Below are 22,737 nucleotides of genomic sequence, written 5' to 3' on the forward strand. Positions count from 1 at the left end.
AAAACCCTAAGCTGCATATTCAGTTATTACCCAAACAACTAGGGAACAACTAGGAGAAGGGGGGCCAGGCTGAACAACTATAGGCTAAAGGACTTTTAGCTGAAATGTCATTTTCACTATTAAACAGACAAACAAACAAAAAAGCCATGCTGTGATGTGTGATAAAAGTTGATGGTGTCCTATTTCTTTGTTTAGAATTGCTTTTTTTGTCATTGCTGACTTAATTTGATTGTACCAGTTTGTCAGCTGTCACATTTGGGTTCCTTCAGCTACAAAATATAGATGACAGTCTATTTAATTTAACAATCATGTGCCAACATTTTGTTTCTTCTTATCAAGAAGAACAAAGAATTATCTTTTTCCCTCTATAACTTTGGAATAATAAGAAAGTTCAAGCTTTCTTTTTTGTCTGTCTTGTATTTTACAGGTGGCTTGTCTAATATCTTGCATTTTCATCCTGATAGTCATCTATGCAATAGGACCCTTGCTTTACTGGCTGCCCATGGTAAGTAGTGCTTTTTATTATTTACTTTTTAACTTTACTTTTAATGAGAATCATTGTATTTTAAAAATTTCTTTGAAGAACAACCTCAATGATCCTAAATCTGAAACCTTATGTGACATAAGTAATGGCTGAATGGAGGAAAGGTAGAAAGAGTCCACATTTGATGGGGAAGGTATGGGAGGGTACTATGGCTGTTTTCTAATTCTTAGGCTTTTGTATAAAAATGACATCGTGGAATTAGATTTATTCTGTATTCATTTGGAAGGTGGAACTAGGCAATCTCTGTTATAAGATGTACATGACATTCTTTTATTCTTTTTTTTTTTGGCTGTGCCATGTGGCATGCTGGACCTTAGTTTACTGACCAGAGATTGAACCTGCACCCCCTGCAGTGGAAGCACAGAGTCTTAACCACTGGACCACCAGGGAAGTCTGTTATAAGAAGTAGATTTTGGAAGAATTTTATAAAATTTGTACTCTTAGAAAATACATACTGGGCAAGAGAGTAGGCAACAAAATGCATCTTGCCACCCTTGATGCATGGTTATACAAAGTGACTCAGAGTATTAGTACACGTATTTACCTTGCTTTTCAGAAGCCTGGGGCACTAAAGTGATGTGAGTAAGATCCTGGTCTTCAGAGATCCAGAGACGGTGTCAGTCCTTTCTTGTTCTAATTCTTCTTTCATGTAATAAGAATAAATCACTTTCACGAGAGGATCTCCCAATAACCAAGTTCACTTTTCAAGAGAGTTATAAATATATTCAGGTGAAATCAGAAAACTGATACTCAAGACAATTATAAAGAAATACATTATATAAATATTTAATTTTTGCAACAAACAGATTTCAAACAAATGGCAGTGAATAATTATTATAAAGTTAAGAGGACATTCAGCCTTATAACATTCACCCTTATAATTCACTACTTTTCTTTTCCTTTCTTCTTTTTTTTTAGAATGCCATAACATGTACCCTGTGATTTTCTAGAATTGCTATTATATTCCTAAAGTACAATAATAGGTTAGTTCTAAACAAAATGAATATTACTTCAGTCTTCTAAATGGTTATTTCTTTCCTTTAGTAAGTACTTCAAAGACAAAGACATGAAAATACAATGATTCTTTTAAATTTAGATTAAAATCTTTATCTTGCATCTTCATCAACTTATTTCTTATTTGTAGTGTGTTCTTGCAAGTATTATTGTCGTGGGACTGAAGGGAATGCTAATACAGTTTCGGGATTTAAAAAAATATTGGAATGTGGATAAAATTGATTGGGTAAGTAGAAATTTGATCCAAAATTACTATCTTTGGCTTAAACACATGTTACAAAATAAGCTTTAATAGTTCCATTTGCAAAAAATAGTTTTAGCCATTTGAGACTTACATTTTACAAGCTATCTTTTTTCAAACTCAATAAAAGTATTAAAATGTAAAATATCTTTATAAGAAACAGAAATGGAATTCTGTCAAATTTTGATTGATGTGTTTAAGAACTTTTAAAGAAATGCTAGCTAACTTGAGTGGTTTGGGGATTCCCAGTTTCCATTATGAATTGATTCTGGAAGTGAAGTTCATCAAAGAATAGCCAGTAGAAATATGACTATTTATAACATACATGAAAAGCCAGCATTAATTGCTAAGAAATGTATGCTGCATTAATATAGGGTAAACATATTAATAGTGACCATATTCATTCTAAATACAAAGAGTCTCATGAATTGTTTTTTAAATGTGTTACATTGAGAGGAGCATTATGTTAATAAGATATTGCTAGGAACAGATTAAATTATATTGAACAATGATAAAATATGAATTTTACTAACATAAATGTTTAATATACTTGTTCTAGAGAAATGTATCTATGCAAGAACATCCAAAATTCTCTCCCTCTCCTATATGGGTGAATTATTTCATGAGTAGCCTCTGTTTAGCTTTATTATGGCTTTCACCATATTGAAATGCAATTATTTATGTATTCTCCCTCCTTCAGGGCCTTTGATCTGAGACACTTTGGGGGATTACTTATGCTGGCAAGTACTTTAATAATACTCCTCTTAAAAAGAGTCATGTACCACAATGTTCATTGCAGCACTATTTACAATAGCCAGGACATGGAAGCAACCTAAATGTCCATTAACAGATGAATGGATAAAGAAGATGTGACACATATATACAATGGAATATTACTCATCCATAAAAAGAAATGAAATTGAGTTATTTGTAGTGAGGTGGATGGACCTAGAGTCTGTCATACAGAGTGAAGTAAGTCGGAAAGAGAAAAACAAATACTGTATGATAACACATATATATGGAATCTAAAAAAAAAAAAAAGAAGAAAAGGTTTTGATGAACCTAGGGACAGGACAGGAATAAAGATGCAGACATAGAGAATGGACTTGAGGACACGGGGAGGGGGAAGCATAAGCTGGAATGAAGTGAGAGAGTAACATTGACATATATACACTACCAAATGTAAAATAGATAGTTAGTGGGAAGCAGCTGCATAACACAGAGAGATCATCTCTGTGCTTTGTGACCACCTAGAGGGGTGGGATAGGGAGGGTGGGAGGGAGGCGCAAGAGGGAGGGGATATGGGGAGATATATGTATACATATAGCTGATTCACTTTGTTATACAGCAGAAACTAACACAACATTGTAAAGCAATTATACTCCAATAAAGATGTTAAAAAAAGATAATATTCCTCTTAAGTCTCAATATTACTGAGCTTCTACCAAGGTACAATAGTGGGAGCCATGTGGAATTCAGAGATGAATAAAGAAATACTTACCTTCTTTAGACACTAATATTTGTGCAGGATGCAGGCACAGAAATAGTAACTATTATATGACGCAAGATACAATATGACCTGGAAGCAAAAGAAAAAACTTAGTACTGGAGAAAAATAGAGGCTGGAACATTTAATTTGTACTAGGTTAATACAGAAGACTTAGAGCAGAGCTGAAATATGAACTGAGACTTGAAGGAACAGTATTTTGTAGGCAGTCCAAGAGACCAAAATTAACTAGGCTGTTGGAGGATAATGACTTTTTTAAGGTGATATATGTGAGGTGGCACATGGAAACAGAAAAATGAGAAGATATAAACTTATTTAACAAGCTCCTGAAAACCCCATGATAAAGATATTTCTAAGGAACTCATTAATCACGTAAGGGGGAGCACATTACCATAATGGAAGGGGAGAGGTGTCAGGGAAGGCTTTTTCCAAGAAATGATGGATAGAACATATAGCATGAAGGTGAGAGTAGTAACAGATGGGGTTGGAAAAGTTAAGAAAGGGTTGGACTGAGAGAGCTGCTTACATCCTGCAAAGATTAGACTTCATCATGAAGGCAGTGCGGCATCACTGAAAGGAGAAATAGGAATAAGATTTATGTATTAGAAAGGTCATATGAGTAATTTGAGGAAGATGGATCGATCTGATGAAGTATACAACAATTGGAAGCACTTCTTTAATAATTCAGGCAAATAAATCAGGAAGACCTGGACCACAACTAACACTTGAGATTCAAGAGGAAGGAATAGAGTTGAAAAATACTAAAGCGGTTTCATTAGTTATCCCTCATCACCAATTCATCACATGAAGTGCATCAGTCTGAAGTGGCTCCTAAGTTTTCAGTTAGGAACATCACTGGAGGAAAATGATGTCATTCATTGAATTATAGAACATGGAAGCTTATTTAAATGCATTTGGTGGTTACCTTTAGCCTTTAAAAAAATACAGTTTCACATTCCTGAGTTATTTCTTTCAGTTCCTCTAGTTGTATTTTGTATGTTATCACAAAGCAGTTTTCCAAGAAGGGCTCATGTGTTTTATATTTCCAGAACTACTTCATGGTGAAACCATGTTTTCTTTTTATACTAGAAGGAAGTTTTTGGCTGAGTCTAAAATGCTTTCCCCCAGGCTTTTTAAGCTTGAATTATCTTCAGACATTGAGGGATAAGGCAGAGAAATCACAGGTCAACATAATATTTTACTATTTAATGTGAGCTTATTTTTCTAAATGGATGCTCAGTGAGTTTCTTTCTTGCTCATAAAGTTTGGTAATATTGTCAGAATATTTCTTGTGGTTGAACAGTTAGTATCAAATTTCTAAGAGAGTGACATATCCTTGTGATCTCGGAATCAAGAATTACATACAAAATTTTTCTTCTAATATGTCTTTGAATATTTTTTCAAATATATATGTCCTGTTCTCTTAATGAGTTATGTATTTTTAATTTACTTTGTTTCTTAAAATCTGTACATTTTCCCGTGGTTATTTTGGGGTGTGCGTGTGTGTGTGTGTGTGTGGGTGTGTGTGTGTGTGTGTGTGTGTGTGCATATGGTTTCTCTGGACTATTCACTGTATCTCTGATTATGTATTTCTTATTGTGATTATCCTATTTAGTAAATTTTAAATATGGCTTTTATCTCTGTAATATTTTTGTTTCCATCCAACTTCTTTCCCAGTTTTTCTTCTTTGACTCTTCATATCTATTTTTGAGGGAGTTTTCCTGAGATTTTATTGCCTAAACTTATCCTCTGTCTCTATTTTGTTACTTTATTTCTTTTTCCCATTTTTATAAATAGCTTCCTTGATTATTCCTTTATGATTATGATGCATCTTTAGTGGACATAGCTATTTGCTGAAAAATAATGTGGGGAGGGCAGAAGGTAGGAAGTGAAGTGGAGCATCTCATGACTCTGATTTAACTATGTCATCTGAAGATTTGTCCCTAGTTGAAATAAAGCCTCACAAATCACAGGCTCTCTGATGATCTTTTACTAGCTGTCTCCTCTACCTTCTTCACCTTGTTTCATCTCTGTCAGTCTCCTTTGGTTAGGAAGCTAGGTTGTAAGTGATACAAATGGCATTTTATCTTACTGCTCTTCTTTATATAGTATCAAATAGATACCATACGGGTACCTTTCCTTCTTCTCTGGTGGTCCACTATTGTCCCTAGAACTTAAAGCTCTTATCAGAAGATTATTGTATAGAATTTTTAAAATTGTGACATTCATGGAGAAATCTATAATTGATTAAACTTTGAGGATAAATTTGTTGGCTTCCAATGTCCTTGATATCTTATAAATTTTGCAACTCTACATTGTATTTTATAGTTAGGAGTTGTGACTATGTTCTTGTTTCATCAAAGCTGGATTTTCCTCCATATATATTCATTTTTATATTGCTTTGGGTGGAGTTTAATAGAGGGGAGTAAAGTAAAAATGATTTTAATACACTATCTAAATCTGATGTCCAAATCTATACTTAGAAAGGTTATTCTGGCAGCAGTATGGCAAATGGATTACAATGCTGATAACAAAAGCAGATAGTTAAGTAGGAGGTTGTTAGAACAGTTTAAGGGAACAATAGCAAAGTATGAACTAGGACATTATCAGTGGATTGAGAAGAGGGTATAATTTGAGATATTTTTTATTAATAATTGATAGGACTTGGAAATGATTGGACAAGTAGATGAAAAAGGAGAAATAGTAAAATATTATTCCAAGGTTTCTGATTGTAGTGTCTTGAAGAATATTAGTATTATAACTGAAAGAGGACAGTAGAAGAAGGCTTGGGGGATGAAGTTAATGAGTTTGCATTTGGACACACTGAGTTTGAAGGTATTTTGTAGACTGTTTGAAACTGCTTTAATGGCTCATAATTTGTAATCTCCTACATAGAGGTAATAGGTGCAAACCTGGAGTAAGTAGGGAGTATGGTTTGGGAAGAAAATAATGTTGAGAAAGGTGACACAGATATAGCAGGTACATGATAATTAAATGCGATGTTGGGTTTAGCTTGACAATGGCCTCCTGTGGTTGAAGTGGACAGGTATCTCTAGTTGTTAAGGAATTCAACAGTGAGAGGCCATGGGTTATTGGAATATGATCTGGGCAAAGCATTTGTAGTGATAATATTGCACAGACTTTTGTGGATATATGCTAGATCACCCAGTAGACAGAATATGTCCAGATAACTCAATAGTTAGAATATACCTAAATATGAAGCAAAGTTACCAAAAATGTATGTATGTGTAAAGCAATTTGAAGGTTGAAAGTTTAAGAAAACATGTAAGTAGTCATCACAGATGAATGGAGAAAGAAAATGTGGCACATATATACAATGGACTATTACTCAGCCATAAAAAGAAACAAAATTGAGTTTTTTATAATGAGGTGGATGGACCTAGAGTTTGTCATACAGAGTGAAGTAAGTCAGAAAGAGAAAAACAAATACCGCATGCTAATGCATATATATGGAATCAAAAAAAAAAAAAGGTTCTGAAGAACCAGGAGCAGGATAGGAATAAAGACGCAGATGTAGAGAATGGGCTTTAGGACACAGGGTGGGGGGAAGGGTAAGCTGGGACGAAGTGAGAGAATGCCATGGACATATATACACTACCAAATGTAGAATAGGTAGCTAGTGGGAATCAGCCGCATAGCACAGGGAGATCAGCTTGGTGCTTTGTGACCACCTAGAGGGGTGGGATAGGGAGGGTGGGAGGGAGAGGCAAGAGGGAGGAGATATGGGGATATATGTATATGTATAGCTGATTCACTTTATTATAAAGCAGAAACTAACACAACATTGTAAAGCAATTATACTCCAATAAAGATGCTAAAATAAAAGAAAAATTAGAAATTTTTATTTCTTTAAACTTTTTACAGTTTAATAATAATTCTACTTTGAGTTGTAGATCAAAACCCTCTTTGAGATAATGAGGAAATAGGGATCCAAAATGGAAGCCTTACTGATGGACTTAGAACTGAGTTTGAGTAACTGAACAGTAGAGATAGAATTAAGACCTACAGAAATTTAATAATATGGATCAATCACCAAAACAGCGTAACAGATGGAGCAGAGAAGTGAAGTGATTGAGTATCTGCTGAACTGTGTTTTACACCGATACATTTTCTATAAAAGGAAGAGTTTATGTGTTCCCTACTTGAGGCCAACTTTGGGGTTATCTTATATTTAGGGGCTGTGAGTGCCAAATAGGGAGGAGATCAAGTAAGAATGCATAATGCAAAAAAATAGGGTTTCAAAAAAAAAAAAGGGTTTCAAGAACCCAATTCCTTATAGCTATGACATCTAGGATTTGGATTTTAATAGGAATTGTTACAGAATAGTGTTGGGACTTATTCTAACCAGTGGAACTATTTACTTGTCTATGTTACTAATTTCTATTTGATATTTTTTTCAAAGTTATAAATGTAGCCCTGGAAAATAACTAAGCATTATAAGCCCAGCTTACAATAGGTGATATTGTGGGAGAGTAAATTCACTTTAAAAATAGAACCAGATGGTACCAACATTTTTGGTCGCTCTGATGAATCATGGCATCCAGGCTCTGTGTTTTTTTAAACGGCAGGGACCAGGATCCTCAGTTCCCCATGCTATATTGAATCATGGAGGTTGGCCAGGAGGAACAGGACTTATAAAGCTTTTGGTGAGGTCTTATTCTGCCACACCCAGGCAGGTTCAGTAAGCATTAGGGGATGAGTGAGAAACAGAGCAATCATGGCAAGTTGAAGTAATGATCAAAAATTTGCAGCCTTATTTTGTACACAATCAAGTTTGGTGCAATAAGTTGGGAAGGAAAAGACACACTGTGTACAAATAGAAGATTCAAATGACTCTCCATTCACCTGAATAGAGGAAAAATATCTCAGTGTCTAACCTATTAGATGACAGGATGGTGTAATAATAAGTGTTAACAGCATTACGTTTGTAGGTGATGGATCTTAACATGAGAACACTTAAAATATAGTTTCTCGTTTATTCCCAAATGTTTGTTTCTTCTATATCAAAAAGGAATTTTACAGATAAAAATCTGTCCATTTGCTTCCAAGAGCTTAGCTTTTGAAAATAGCTCAACATTAAGAACCACTCAAGCTCAGTGTAGATAAATAATACAGATAAAGGAGAAGTAAAAAATTTCAAGTTAAAAAATACCTTTTAGAAACATTTGTTTCAAACTTGTCTGGAAAAAAGAAACCTATACCCCTCCAAGAATCTGTGCTGTTTTCAGATTATAGAGAAATTTATCTTTCATTAGCATATGGAATTGAATTATGTTGTTTAAAATGGTAATACAGCTATTGGGACAGAAAGAAATCAACTTAGAATTACTTGCATAAAGTAATGAAGGTAATTTGGGAGAAAAGAGAGAGTTTGAAAATTTTGTTGGTCTACTATTTGCCAAATGCAGAATTTTGTGTTTAGAAAATATAACTTTCTGGATTTCACAAATTATTTTCCTTTTAAAGCTATTTTTGTCAGAAATAAACTTCGAATTGCCAATATAATACAGTATCCTGTTGCAAATTGTAATTTCAGGTGGTAGACAAAACTGCAATATTGTTGGAATCCCAATTGAAGGAGAAATAGAATTTTCTTGCAATCTTTTGAAATATTCCCAAGAACTAAGTTGGCCTTGAGTTTTTAGCTTTCACAATTTCACAAGAAGTGACCCCTTGCAAATAAAAGTATAACTATTTTTATAGTGGTTGGTCTAAAAGTGGCTTTGGTTGTGCTGTTAGAGTCAATCATTTTAACAATAGGCTTTGAGAGTCCTACGTATCAATAGTAATAAGCTATCTTAGTTCTCTTTATAGCAATCCCAGAAAACAGAATATTACTGAGAATGACCAAAAATCTACAAACACTTGTTTGTAATATTATTACACCAAATGAGAAAACAGTAGGTAATTATGGAATGCTTTTGAAGCAAGCACATCAGCCAACTATTTACAGATCTTAAATAGAAAGTTTTTTGGGGATTGAAATAAGGGTTGGCAGCATCTATGTAAAAAGAATGTGCCTTTTCCCTTTGCCTTTCCCTTAACCTCTGTCACTGGGAGTCCGCTGGGGCCTGGGTTTGTTTCTGTGTTCCTGGGCTTCTGTTTACCACTCCTTGAGTAATATATTCTTGCTGAGAGATTTCATCACAGGAATGGTAGAGAACAAGATTGTGAGGAATTTAGCAATAACGAGAAAGATGAGAATACAAAGGACCCATATCTTGTTTCCTGTTTGTTTTTCAGGGCATATGGGTCAGTACATATATATTTACAATATGCTTTGCTGCCAATGTGGGGCTGCTGTTTGGTGTTGTGTGTACCATAGTTATTGTGATTGGTCGTTTCCCAAGGTAAGATCTTATTTAAATGCTGTTTATTCTGACACAGCAGCAAATATACTGTTGCCAGTTACTTTTATTTCTGTGGAATAGATAGTATTACTCTCATGTTTTATTTATATAGAAGTTTTTATCTACATGTGATATATAACAGCACTGGTCTTAATGAGGACCAGTCAGAACTATAAAATAGAATATATAAAATCTATTAAAGTAAACAAATTAACCCCACAGCTATAGAGTGCATCACAGAGCTATTTTTTTAAGTGAATGGATATAGTATTTAATGAGACACAAACCATATAACAATGTAATCATTTGAAAAGTTAAATAACCTCAAAAAATTTAATTTTTCAGAAGCTTTATTAATCTAGCTACTTTTTTCTAGATAATTTATTAATGAACACATTCTTTTTGTTTTTTACGGCACATCTGTAAACCATTCCATATTTTGATCAATTCTTTTTGTTTCCCAATGTTCATCATCCGATAATGCTTCTACTCACTTCTCATCCTTCCCTTGAAATTCTTTGTGAAATAATATATTCTTAAAAATTTAAGTTTTACCTCTATAGATTCTATCTTTATGAAGTTTCTATATATAGATTCATTGTTATGTGGTCCAATCTTGCCATTGATTCCCTCTTTACTTCCTTTACCCTAAAACAAGATTTTCTTAAATACCGTACACTTTCTAGCCTTCTCCCTTATTGCTCTTCTTTATCAATCCACCTCTTTAGCTTGAAGATATGGTAGCTGGGAGCCCAGGTGAGATAAATTACATTCTAAAATCTCTATTTAGATGTCTCTGTTTCTGAGGATCCCAGAGAGACACACATTTACCAGTGTCTTATGAACAAATGGGATATAGCATCTAAACCATTCTAAATATGTTCTAATTGTTAAAATAAAATGGCTTATCCTTTTTATTTCTTCATGGTTGATGTAGTAATTTGGAAATGACATTGTATTTTATATCTGCCTTCATTCTAGAGCAAAGACTCTGAGTATAAAAAATATGAAAGAAATGGAATTTAAAGTGAAGACAGAAATGGATGATGTAAGTTTAGTTTCTTTTCCTTCGTGCAATTAATAATTTTTGTAGGTCAGATAGTTTCAAGGTATCATAAGCAGATAAATTACTACTTTAAAAATGATAATTCTATTGTTGATTAGTTTGAACTTTCAGTGGCATGTGTAACCACCATATATATAGCAATCAACATGCAACAAATCAATAGAACAACAACAGAAAGCTTGTATCAGCATGCAGATAAGAGGATAGCATGGTTCATAGATGTAAAGTTCACAGAATAATCATGGCCCAGACTAGTTCAGTTATTTGGAAACCTCTTTTCCATTATTAAGTTGACATAAAACAGTCAAACTAAACTAATAGTCTATTCCAAATAAAATGATGGAGGAAGATAGGGAATAGGGAAGGGAATAAAGCAAAGTGGGGTCATGGTATTTGTTAACACAATCAGTGACCCTCTGTTTTATTAGCAGAGGGTAATTGATGCCACCAGGATTTGTTTCTTGCACAGTGGACACCTTTTTAAGGAAACAACATATAAATTGTCTCATTCAATCCATGTTTAGGCAGGCCAATTATGTTTGAGTTCTAGCTTCTTGTTCTGAAGGATGACCCAAACAAGTTTAAAGTGAAGAAAGAAAATGTCAACTTGAATTTTTGTCAATTAAAAAAATTGGCCTTACTTTGAAACTGCTTTGTAATGTTTCACTAACCTTTTTTTTTTCTTTATTTTTCAATTTTACTTGTTTTAGTACCCCATGATTGCCCTTAGAACAGAGAGAACTAGCCTCCTATCAGAAGGATCAGTGTCAGGGTATTTCTGAGTAGACTGGAAGTAGAAAGTAGCAGCAGGAGTCCTTCTGTGACACCTAGGGAAATGGCTTGTGTTTTTTAACAAGTATGGAAAGATTTGCTTCATAGAAAGCTATTGGAGTTCAAAGAATTTGAAGGTGTCCCAGGCTCAAATTTTCCACCAATGCTACCTTCCTTTCCTATCCCTTTCTTTTCTTCCTTTAAATTTTCCATGGGAATTTAATGCTTATGCAAAGTCCCAGACTGACTCAGGCCTCTAAAGTCCTCAGTGTATCCACCCCACACGTACAGCCATATACCGTAGCCTTGACATTCTTAGCTTTGAAACAGAATTCTCAGTTTAAAGATCACTGGTTAATAAATTCTACCTAATTCATACCTTCTTCTCAAGCTAAATATGTGAGGAAGTGAATGAGGGGATTTGCAGGAAGATGAAAGTGCTGAAATTTCTCCATGTCTTTAAAACTTGATTTGTTCTAGTCTAGCCACCTACCTGAATAATAACTGTGTCACATGGAAATCTTAATTTTATTAGAATATTACACCTCACTAGTTATTTAATGTTTTGTACCAAAACTAAGAGGGAAAACAGTAAGATAGAGAAAGATTTGAATATGAACTCTTAGGTGGAACTTTTAGCTAACTTCAAGAGTAGTGGTGATCTGTCACTCCTCCCTTCTGTTTATGCACGCTCCCACCCCTTCTTCACATGAAACACTCACTCTCAATTTGGAAGACCCCTCCCCACTCAGTGAATTCAACTCTATTGAGAATTTCTTTTCTTGCCCCATTTGAGTCTCTGTTCCTTAATAAATACCTAGCTTTAAAAAGTATATTATCTTAAAGCATATTGGCACAAACAATTGGTGTGATTAGTGAGTCCATTTAAGATGTGGGTCTTTGTCATAACTAAACCTGACAGGCCAAATAATTGTTTTATTTTTGGCTTATAAGAGATTTCCTCTTGATTAAAAGTTAATTTGGTAGGGCTTCCCTGGTGGCGCAGTGGTTGAGAGTCCACCTGCCTATGCTGGGGACACGGGTTCGTGCCCCGGTCCGGGAAAATCCCACATGCCGCTGAGTGGCTAGGCCCATGAACCATGGCCGCTGAGCCTGCGCGTCCGCAGCCTGTGCTCCGCAACGGAAGAGGCCACAACAGTGAGAGGCCCGTGTACAGCAAAAAAAAAAAAAAGTTAATTTGGTAACTTAAGCGTTTTTGTTTTCTTGAATTGTTTATTTTCAGCAAATCTTCTAACTTTCTAGAGTTTAAACAGTTGTGTAGCTATAGAAACTTTTTGACATTATCTAGCTTAAAAATTTACCTATGTTAGCTCTCGTGGTTCCAGTGGGGAGAGAAGGAGGAAACAGGGAGCCCCTGCCACCGCTGCCACCACCATGTCTGTGCTGGTGGTGTGGGAAAAGAGGCGTGAATCCCAAGGTGCTACCGTAGTTGTTGCCGCTGCGGGAGGGTCGGCGGTGGGAACGTAATGGAAGATATAAACTAAACATCGACAGCATCATCCAATGGCTGCTGGAAGTGAGAGTGTCCAAGCCTGGTAAGAATGTCCAGCTACAGGAGAACGAAATCAGAGGACTTTGCTTAAAGTTCGGAGAGATCTTCCAAAGTCAGCCTATCCTACTGGAACTTGAAGCACCACTCAAAATATGTGGTGATATCCATGGGCAGTAGTATTATTTGCTTTGACTTTTTGAGTATGGTGTTTTCCCGCCAGAAAACAATTACCTGTTTTTTGGGGACTATGTGGACAGGGGATAGCAGTCATTGGAGACTATCTGCCTCTTATTGCCTTACAAAACCAAATATCCCGAGAATTTTTTTCTTCTCAGAGGAAATCACGAATATGCCAGCATCAATAGAATTTATGGATTTTATGATGAATGTAAAAGAAGATACAACATTAAACTATGGAAAACTTTCACAGACTGCTTTAACTGTTTACCGATAGCAGCCATCATGGATGAGAAAATATTCTGCTGTCATGGAGGTTTATCACCAGGATCTTCAGTCTATGGAGCAGATTCAGTGAATTATTCAACCAATTGATGTACCAGATCAAGGTCTTCTTTTGTGGTCTGACCCTGATAAAGATGTCTTAGGCTGGGTTGAAAATGACAGAGGCGTGTCCTTCACATTTGGTGCAGAAGTGGTTGCAAAATTTCTCCATAAGTATGATTTGGATCTTATATGTAGAGCCTATCAGGTGGTTGAAGACGGATATAAATTTTTTGCAAAGAGACAATTGGTCACTCTGTTTTCTGCACGCAGTTGTTGTGGAGGGTTTGACAATGCAGGTGCCATGATGAGTGTGAATGAAACACTAATGTGTTCTTTTCAGATTTTAAATCCTGCAGAGAAAAAGAAACCAAATACCATGAGACCCATAACACCTCCAAGGGGTATGATCACAAAGCAGGCAAAGAAATAGATGTCATTTTGACACTGCCTACTTGAGACTTGTAACATATACTCTATATCCTTCATTTTTAAAACTGAAATGTATATTGGTCAGCTTTTACAAACAACTTTAGTGATGGTGCTAAAGCTATACAGCCCAGGACAGTTTATCCTGTGTAAGGGGTGAGTGTATAGTTGATCTTTTTTTAAAAATTCAGTACAGCCCATGAATAATGTAAATGCTCATTTTCTTTAGGATATAGAGACCTAGTGTGCTCAATCTGTACATTATTGTCATAAAATGCATACTGTTGGATACAAAACACTGTGAACTTTTTTGTTTGTTTGTTTGTTTGTTTGTTTCAAAGGAATTGCTTGTTTTTCTCTCATTGTCTTGTCATGTACAAACTAGTTTTTTTTTTTTTTTTTTTTTTTTGCGGTACATGGGCCTCTCACTGTTGTGTTGTGGCCTCTCCCGTTGCGGAGCACAGGCTCCGGATGCGCAGGCTCAATGGCCATGGCTCACGGGCCCAGCCGCTCCACAGCATGTGGGATCTTCCCAGATCGGGGCACGAACCCGTGTCCCCTGCATCGGCAGGCGGACTCTCAACCACTGCGCCACCAGGAAAGCCCACGAACTAGTTTTTATAGCTATCAAAATTAGGAGTAACTTTCAACCTTACCAGCATCACTGGTATATATATTTAATTAAATCACACTTTCCCCTGTGGTATACTTAAAATGACAATTAAAGCCATTATTTGACATTATAAAGCCATTATGACTCTTTCCTAAAGCCAAAGTTTCTGTTGAAATATGTATTGACACTCCCCTAAGTACAAGGTGGCATGGTTGTGTACCCCTTCTGCCTTCATGGGGATTCAAAAACAGGTTTTTGAGTTTGAATACCAATTAGTAACATAGTGCTGTTTAAGCTATTGATTAAAGTTAATAACATTTTGTATGATTTCCATATAGTCTTTTCACTAAGTAATCCTTTTACAGTTATATCAGGCTTGAACCCGTCCATTCAGAAAGCTTCAAATTATAGAAATAATACTGTTCTATATGAGTGACCAATTATGCTTTCTTTCCCTACATTCTTTATTCTGTGGTGAAATTGAGGCTTATAAGTCAAAACAAAGGAACTAACTTACTATCCACCAGTTTATACAGAACTCACAGTATCTATGACTGTTTTAAAACTAAGATCTGTTTAAAAGAAATCTGTTTCAACAGCTGACCATGTGGTAAAAATGAATTCAGACTTATTAAATGATGGAATTGTTTAAAAAAAAATTACCTACTTTAAAAAGCAAGGAATCTAAGAGAGGTTAAACTAATTGTCCAAATTCATATATCTGATATTTTCTTTTATCTTTCTATCTCTGCCTGTCTGTGTCTCCTCCTCAATGTGAGTACTAAAGTCTGAAGGGATATTGCTTTATTTAGTTGGTAAGGAGTTATCATTTCACAGAACTTACCATCCTCTCAGTTTCTAAGACAGACCCCTGCCCCAAAGGTCATGGAGAAGATGGTATTGCCAGGAAGACCTGGGCAAATGGCCAAAGCAGACACCTTTTGTATTGAAATTTTTCCTTCCTCATTTCCTCATGTCTTGCCTACATCCTAAATCCAATGTAATCTAGGCCTGCCCAAAGTGAAATTACCTTCCTGATAATACCTCTTGGTTTCTTTCTCTCAATCGGAACTATCAGTCACTTGTAAGGTTATATTCCTGCCTAAGGAAGACTATATCATTATGAGGTAAATGACTTGACAATGACCCTTTAGGACATATTTTCATTTTTAAAAATACTGATGGCTAGGTAAAGGAATTTTAAATTTCTAGACTGAGTGGAAGAGGTACTTTTAGGAGGATAAGTCTTCATGATACTCTGGATAGTCTAGGCTGTTGCCTCCCCAAAACCCAATTAGTAGGAATAAGGACCATTTTTCGGAAAAGCTGCAGACTTATCTCATGGTTACTAATGTTTCTTAATAAAGAGGAAGTACATATTTTCCCTGAGAAGTATGATAGTATACTAAATTCTCCAAAGAAATTTTAATGAAAACATCAGCCAGGAGATTGCTTCCATAACTGAGTGGCATTTGGACTTGTAGGATTTTGATTCATTGTAGGATTTATTTCTTTCAGAACTCTGAATCTATTCCTTTTTTTTTCCTTGTAAAAGGAAACGCTGCAGCAGGTGAAAATTATCTCAATAAACAACCCACTTGTTTTTCTGACTGTAAAGAAGTTTCATACTGATCTAATGAACATAATCCAAAAAGAAAATGCCAACAACCAGCCACTTGATGAAATCAGCAAGGTAGGGTCAACTCTTTCATGATTACAATATCATGCTACAGATAACCTTATATCATGATACCCCAAAAACGTTATCATGTAAATATAATATGTTATAAAAGTGTTCAGAGATCTCTTCCTGAACAAAACCTTATATTGTATTATACTTTTTATTTGGCTCTTGTAGTTAGCTTTTAGGTAATCGCTTTTGTTCATTCATTTGTTCAGTTGTTCACTTACTCATTAATTCAGCATATATCTAATGGACATGTGTACTAAGTGCTATAACCCTGAGGAGAATAAATAAGACAAATCACTTAAATCAAAGGATCTTTTTACCAAGAGAAAGAAGAGTTAGATCTACCTCTAAAAGAGAATATGGTAAATAACTCAGAGAAGGATAAACTGTTGCCATCATTATAACGTTATTTTAAAATGCCATCATTCTTTATCTCCATAAATTATCTCAATTAACACAGATAGTAAATCAAATGTGCATCAGGATGAGTTCATGTGAATGAGCTATCTGTAATCATTTGAATCCTTAAGCTCTCTGCAATGTTAAGAGCAGGGACTTTGGAGCTAAGCTGCCTGGGTGAGCCACTTAGGAATGGTGGGATCCTAACCAAGATATTTAATCTTTTCTGTTGCAGTTTCCTAATCAGTACTAGAGATGATTAAATGAGCTAATATACACAAAGAAATTAGAATAGTGTCTGGCCTACTCAATACTATAAAGTCTTAGCTAGAGGGCTTCCCTGGTGGCGCAGTGGTTGGGAGTCCGCCTGTCGATGCAGGGGACACGGGTTCGTGCCCAGGTCCGGGAAGATCCCACATGCCATGGAGCGGCTAGGCCCGTGAGCCATGGCCACTGAGCCTGCGCGTCCGGAGCCTGTGCTCCGCAACAGGAGAGGCCACAACAGCGAGAGGCCTGCGTACCGCAAAAAAAAAAAAAAAAAAAAAAAAAATCTTAGCTAGAATTATTAGTTTGATTCAGTGCAAATAATGCCCTCTCAATGAAGCATTTCTTGACTTTTAGATAACAAAGATCTCTTTTTTCTCTTGTATCCTTGAGCATATACTACCTCCCAGTCAGTCAGATACATAGGAGACCTTGGCCCTTCCACTTCTGGTATCTCAGGAGCTAATTCCACACTCCTGTCTCTGCAGCTTCATGCTTCTGCCTCTGGGCCTCATAGTGATCCACATAACAGAGGTCCTAAATACAAGATCAAATATGAAATTTGCTGGGCACAGTTCAAAATGAAAATGTGAAGTTCCTTTTTCAACAGTTGTTATGAATTTCAAAATGGTGACAACAGAGCATTAAGCCAAATGAGAGACCCTTCTAAGCATGGGGTCCTGTGTGACTGCACAGGGCTCAAGCCCATGAAGCTGGCCCTGTCTATGTATCTCCAGACCTTCTTTACCCCTCACTGTGATTTTTAGGATGTCACTTTCACTGGAATATTAGGAACTAGCACCTTTGATTTTGGGGTGAGAAGAACTTGCTCTTATGCCAAAGGGGGAGATATATTCCTAATTGTTCAAGTTGTATATTAGGCCTATTTTTAATCACAAAGCCATTCTATACCTTACAGAGTGTTAAACTGTATTATGAGAGAGGTAGGCTCTTGCGGCTGACGTTAAGCTCATAACACCATGCATAACAATATTGTGGGAAAATCTGTCTAGAGTGTCAAATAACCTAATTAACCCACAAGAAGTTGTGGTCTTATTTTACCAAAATCTAAATTTACTTATTGAAATAATATACTAGATTGTGGGCTTTATCATTTCTAGTAGAGTACCTGACATGAGGATTCTTATAACAAATTATTTACCGATAGTCGATAGTGTTTTCCTTAGAATATTTTCCTGCAAGATTAAGGTTGCTCCAACTTGTTTTCAGAAATTGCAAATTGGTGTGTGTTTACCTTGTAGTGTACCTTAGAAACAAATCTCATTAACACAGTCTTCTGTGAGAAGGTTCTACATATATGATTTTACCTACTTGGGACTTCAGAAAATTGAGTCTAAAAATCAAATAGAGTTTATTGAATCTAGGTTTTTGGTACGTAATGGCACCCAAAAGGATTCTTTAACTCAGAACTTTATGATGGTGAGAAAGAATTTGTTGAAACTGAGCTCTACTCTAATGATAATAAAGCAAATATTGTATGTATATTTGTATGTTATGAATTTTAAAGGACACAACAAGGACTCAGATGGCACTCTGGAATTCCTCCTCTCAGAGGAACCTGGGGTAAACCTTTATTCAGAATGCTTAAAAGGATAGTCTTGAGCATGGATGATCTTTTGGGCAACTCATATTGTCCTTGTCACACACTGTCTGCCTAGGATATCTATTTATTTTAAGGATTATGCACTTATTGTAAGTTCAGTTTTGGAGTAACAAGTCTGCATCAATTAATCTCTGCTGCAGCTTTGCCTCCCTTTATCAGGCTGAACATAGCAGTCTATAGTTGTTCCTTGAACTGGAGTGCTCTGCCAGGGACTTGATCTTCTCTTCTCTGACAGCTGAATTTTCAACAGATAGTAGTGATGGAAGGGCATTTTAAACATTCCAGAGCAGGAAGATTTACATCCTATTCAAAACATAAGCTGAAAAAGGATCCCCTGTTAGGTTATGTAACAATATACTTCTATATCATTATACTGCTCTACTTCCTGTATATCACTATTAAATATCTCCCTGAATGCAGAAGCTTAGAAGGATCTCAGACTGCTAGTGTTTGATGGATTCATGCTCATTATTATATAGGCTACAGATATTCACTATAATATTATCACCATTTTGTGGTCTCACTTTGCAAGAGAAGTTTCAATCTGCTGTTTACCTAAAATTTTCTTTTGCTCAGACAAGGTTTTTTTTTTTAAAGTAGATTTTAGTTTTTGGAACAGTTTTAGATTTACAGAGAAAAATTGAGAAGTTAGTATAGAGAGTTCCTATATACCCCACACCACACAGTTTCCTCTATTATTAACTTCTTGTATTAGTGTGACATATTTATTATAATCGATCAACCAATATGGGTACATTATCATTAATTATAGTCCATGCTTTATTCAGATTTACTTAGTTTTACCTAATGTCCTTTTACTGCTCCAGAATTCCAGCCAGGATATTACATTACAGTTAGTTGTCCTGTCTCCTTAGATTCTCTTGGCTGTGATAGTTTCTTAGACTTCCCCTTTTTTGATGGCCTTGACAGTTTTGAGTAGTACTGGTCAGGTATTTTGTAGAATGCCCCTCTGGTGGAATTATCTCTTATTTTTCTCATGGTAGGACTGGATATATGGGTTTTCAGGAGGAAAACTATAGAGGTGAAGTGCCATTTTCATCACATTGTTTCAAGGGTACAAATATAAACATGATTTATCACTGTTGATGTTGACCTTGATCACTTGGATGAGATAGTATTTGTCAGGTTTCTTCACTGTAAAGTTACTCTTTTTTCCCCTTTCCATGCTGTAGTCCTTGAAAGCAAGTCACTCTGTGCAGCCTGTACTTAAGGAGTGTGGAGTCATTCTCCACCTTCTCGAGGGTGGAGTATCTGATTTAAACTTCTTCTGCAGGAAAGATTTCAGACAAGGTATTTTAAGAGGAGGGAAAGGAATCACATTTGTTGACTGTCTCTCAAGGGCAAGTCCCTTTAAGTGGGCTATCTAACTTAATTGTTATCAGCCCCATGATGTAACTGACTTTACCTGAATGTTACAAAAAAGGAAGGTTGAGACTTAGAAATGTAAAATAACCTGGTGAAAATTATTTGATAACTGTCAGAATCAGACTTAAAACATATAAGCTGAACCACTGGGATTAAGAAGGGAAAATAGATGTTTTGTGGTCACCCTCTAAGATGAAATGTGATTTCATGAGAAAAGCAATATAATGTAGAAGTTTGAAGCATGAGGTGCAGAGTGGAAAGACATGAGCTCAGGTTCTAACTCAGTTCTTACTAGCTTTGTGACTTTGGTCAGATTATTTAACCATTTCAATCTTTAGAAGTCTTCCAAATTCAGAAATTTTCCAACTTTCGGATGAAAAATGAGATCAGTAGTAAATTCATAGGATTATTCTGAGGATTAAATGATTAATGTCAAGTTCTTGGTATATAATAAGTACTCAAGAAATAACAATTGTTATTAGTTTGTGTTAGTTTCAGGTTACAACAAAATGATTCAGTTATACAAACATATGTATCTTTTTTTTTCAGATTCTTTTCACTTACAGGTTATTACAAAATATTGAGTACAGTTCCCTGTGCTACACAGTAGGTCCTTGTTGGTTATATACGTCATATATAGTAGTGTGTATATGTTAATCCCCAAATCCTAATTTATCCTTCCCCCACACTTTCCCCATTGGTAACCATACCTTTGTTTTCTATGTCTATGAGTCTGTTTTTGTTTTGTAAATAAGTTCATTTGTATCATTATTTTTTAGATTCCACATATACGCGATATCATATGATATTTATCTCTGTCTGGCTTACTTCACATTACTCAGCCATAAAAAAGAATAAAATAATGCCATTTGCAGCAACATGGATGGACCTAGAGTTTATCATATTAAGCGAACAGCTAACTTTTGTATAATATGAAATATATGGTTGGCGGTCTCTCTTTGAGAGTGCTGTGTTAATGAAGTTAATTTCTGACTGTATACGCTACAATGAAAAACACGTACAAATGTTCAATTCCTGATCAAATATTAAAACAAACTTAATCTTGCAGAAAACGTTCTAAAGAAGATGGTTTGACTTGATAGTTTAAATTATCTACTGAGCTAACATAAGCTTAGAACTAATTATTTTATTATTTTAGTTTGTTGTATTTATCATTCTGAAAAAAGCTAGGAAAAATAATTATTGGATACTAGTTTCCTTTGTTATTTATGGAGAAAAGAATGATGTTCTCTTTCAGGGACAGAAATGAATTTTTATAATGTTATTCTTCTTTATATTTGTTTTCATTTCAGTGTGAACAAAACACATTGCTCAATTCTCTATCCAATGGCATTTGCAATGGTGAGTTAGCTTAAAAAACAACTAAGTGTTCTGACTTGAATATAGACCAGAGAATGAAATCTTCTTCCCCTTCTTCTCCCTCTCTGCCTCCTACTTCTTTCTTCCCTCTCTCCTCCTGGTCTACATCCTCCGTCCTCTCTCCACCTTCTCTTCCTCCCTCCTCCTATTCTCTCCTCCTCCATCTCCCTCCTCTTTGCCTACTCCATCCTCCTCTCTTTTTTCTCTCTTCCTCCTTCTTTCTCTTATCTCTCTCCTATTCTGTCCTCCCCCTTCCTCCTTCTTTTCTTCTTCTTCCCTCTCATCCTCCTAATCTTTTAGAAGTGAATTTAAGATGTATAAACCTACAAAGGATGAAGGTGTAAAACTTTATTATGAGACGTTACGAATACCTGAAACACAAATTAAAGGTACTTTTTTTGTAAAAATGGAAGGAAATACAATGTCCACTGATCAGAATGTACAATATTGAAAAGATGTCAGTTCTTGAATTTATTTATAGATATAAATTGAATCACAATTAAAATTCCAATAGGACATTTTAATGGCAATTGACAAGCTCATTCTCAATTTTGTACAAAAACAAATGGCTAAGAATAGGCACAACTGTTGAAATATATGAACAAGTGGGAGAACATGTTTTCTTATGTATGTATAGATGTATTATAAAGCCCTAATAATCAGTGGAGTGTGGTACTGGTTCAAAGATAAGTGAACAGATCAATAGGACAGAGTAGAGAGCACAGAAGTAAGGAAAAAATCTCACATATATTGGTGTTTTATTTGTGACAAATGTGGCATTTGTGACAAAAGCAGTGAGTAAAAGACAGTCTTGTTAATATACAATGATGAGACAATCATGTATCCATAATGAATGAAATTAGACCTTTATCTCATACCATACCCCAAATCAGTACCAGCTGGATCAAAGTCCTAGGAGTGGTAGACAAATTATAAATTTAGAAGAGAACATAGGAGAATATATATAAGAAATGTTAAACATTATCATTAAAATTCACTAGATTATTATCAAGAGCTTTTGTTTACCAAAAGGCATCATATAAAGCATAAAGAGATAAGCCAGAGTAAAAAGAGATAGGTGTAACAAATAAAATGGAGAAAGAATTGCACTCCCCAGGATATCAAGGAGTAAAAATGGCAGATGGCCTGTTAGGAAAATGGGCAAGAGACATGAACAGACATTTCACAAAATGAGACATTTTCAAATATACCAATAAACATATGAGAATATGCTTAAATTCACTATTGTTATTTATAATAATTATTGAGGAAATGTATATTAAATTCATAATAAATAACACTACATATATATGTATATATATGTGTATATATGTATATATATATATACATACATATATACACATATATATATATATAATTGATATTTTTAAAAGTCTGACAATACCAAGTATTGGTGAGGATGT

General features: G+C 35.3%; 1 protein-coding gene and 1 pseudogene across 1 annotated transcript in view; both read left to right on the top strand.

The window, feature by feature from the left end:
- Positions 1–22,737, top strand: part of SLC26A7 (solute carrier family 26 member 7) — a 179,801-nt gene that overhangs the window by 125,373 nt on the left and 31,691 nt on the right. The window contains exons 9-14 of the mRNA XM_060035211.1: positions 428–505; positions 1,689–1,784; positions 9,571–9,677; positions 10,659–10,725; positions 16,126–16,263; positions 21,247–21,295. Coding sequence (XP_059891194.1) covers positions 428–505; positions 1,689–1,784; positions 9,571–9,677; positions 10,659–10,725; positions 16,126–16,263; positions 21,247–21,295 — 535 coding nt within the window. The remainder of the gene's footprint in view (positions 1–427; positions 506–1,688; positions 1,785–9,570; positions 9,678–10,658; positions 10,726–16,125; positions 16,264–21,246; positions 21,296–22,737) is intronic.
- On the top strand, positions 10,890–15,006 carry LOC132413379 (serine/threonine-protein phosphatase PP1-gamma catalytic subunit B-like; annotated as a pseudogene).

The sequence above is a fragment of the Delphinus delphis genome, chromosome 17 (assembly GCF_949987515.2).
Source record: "Delphinus delphis chromosome 17, mDelDel1.2, whole genome shotgun sequence".
Taxonomy (NCBI): domain Eukaryota; kingdom Metazoa; phylum Chordata; class Mammalia; order Artiodactyla; family Delphinidae; genus Delphinus; species Delphinus delphis.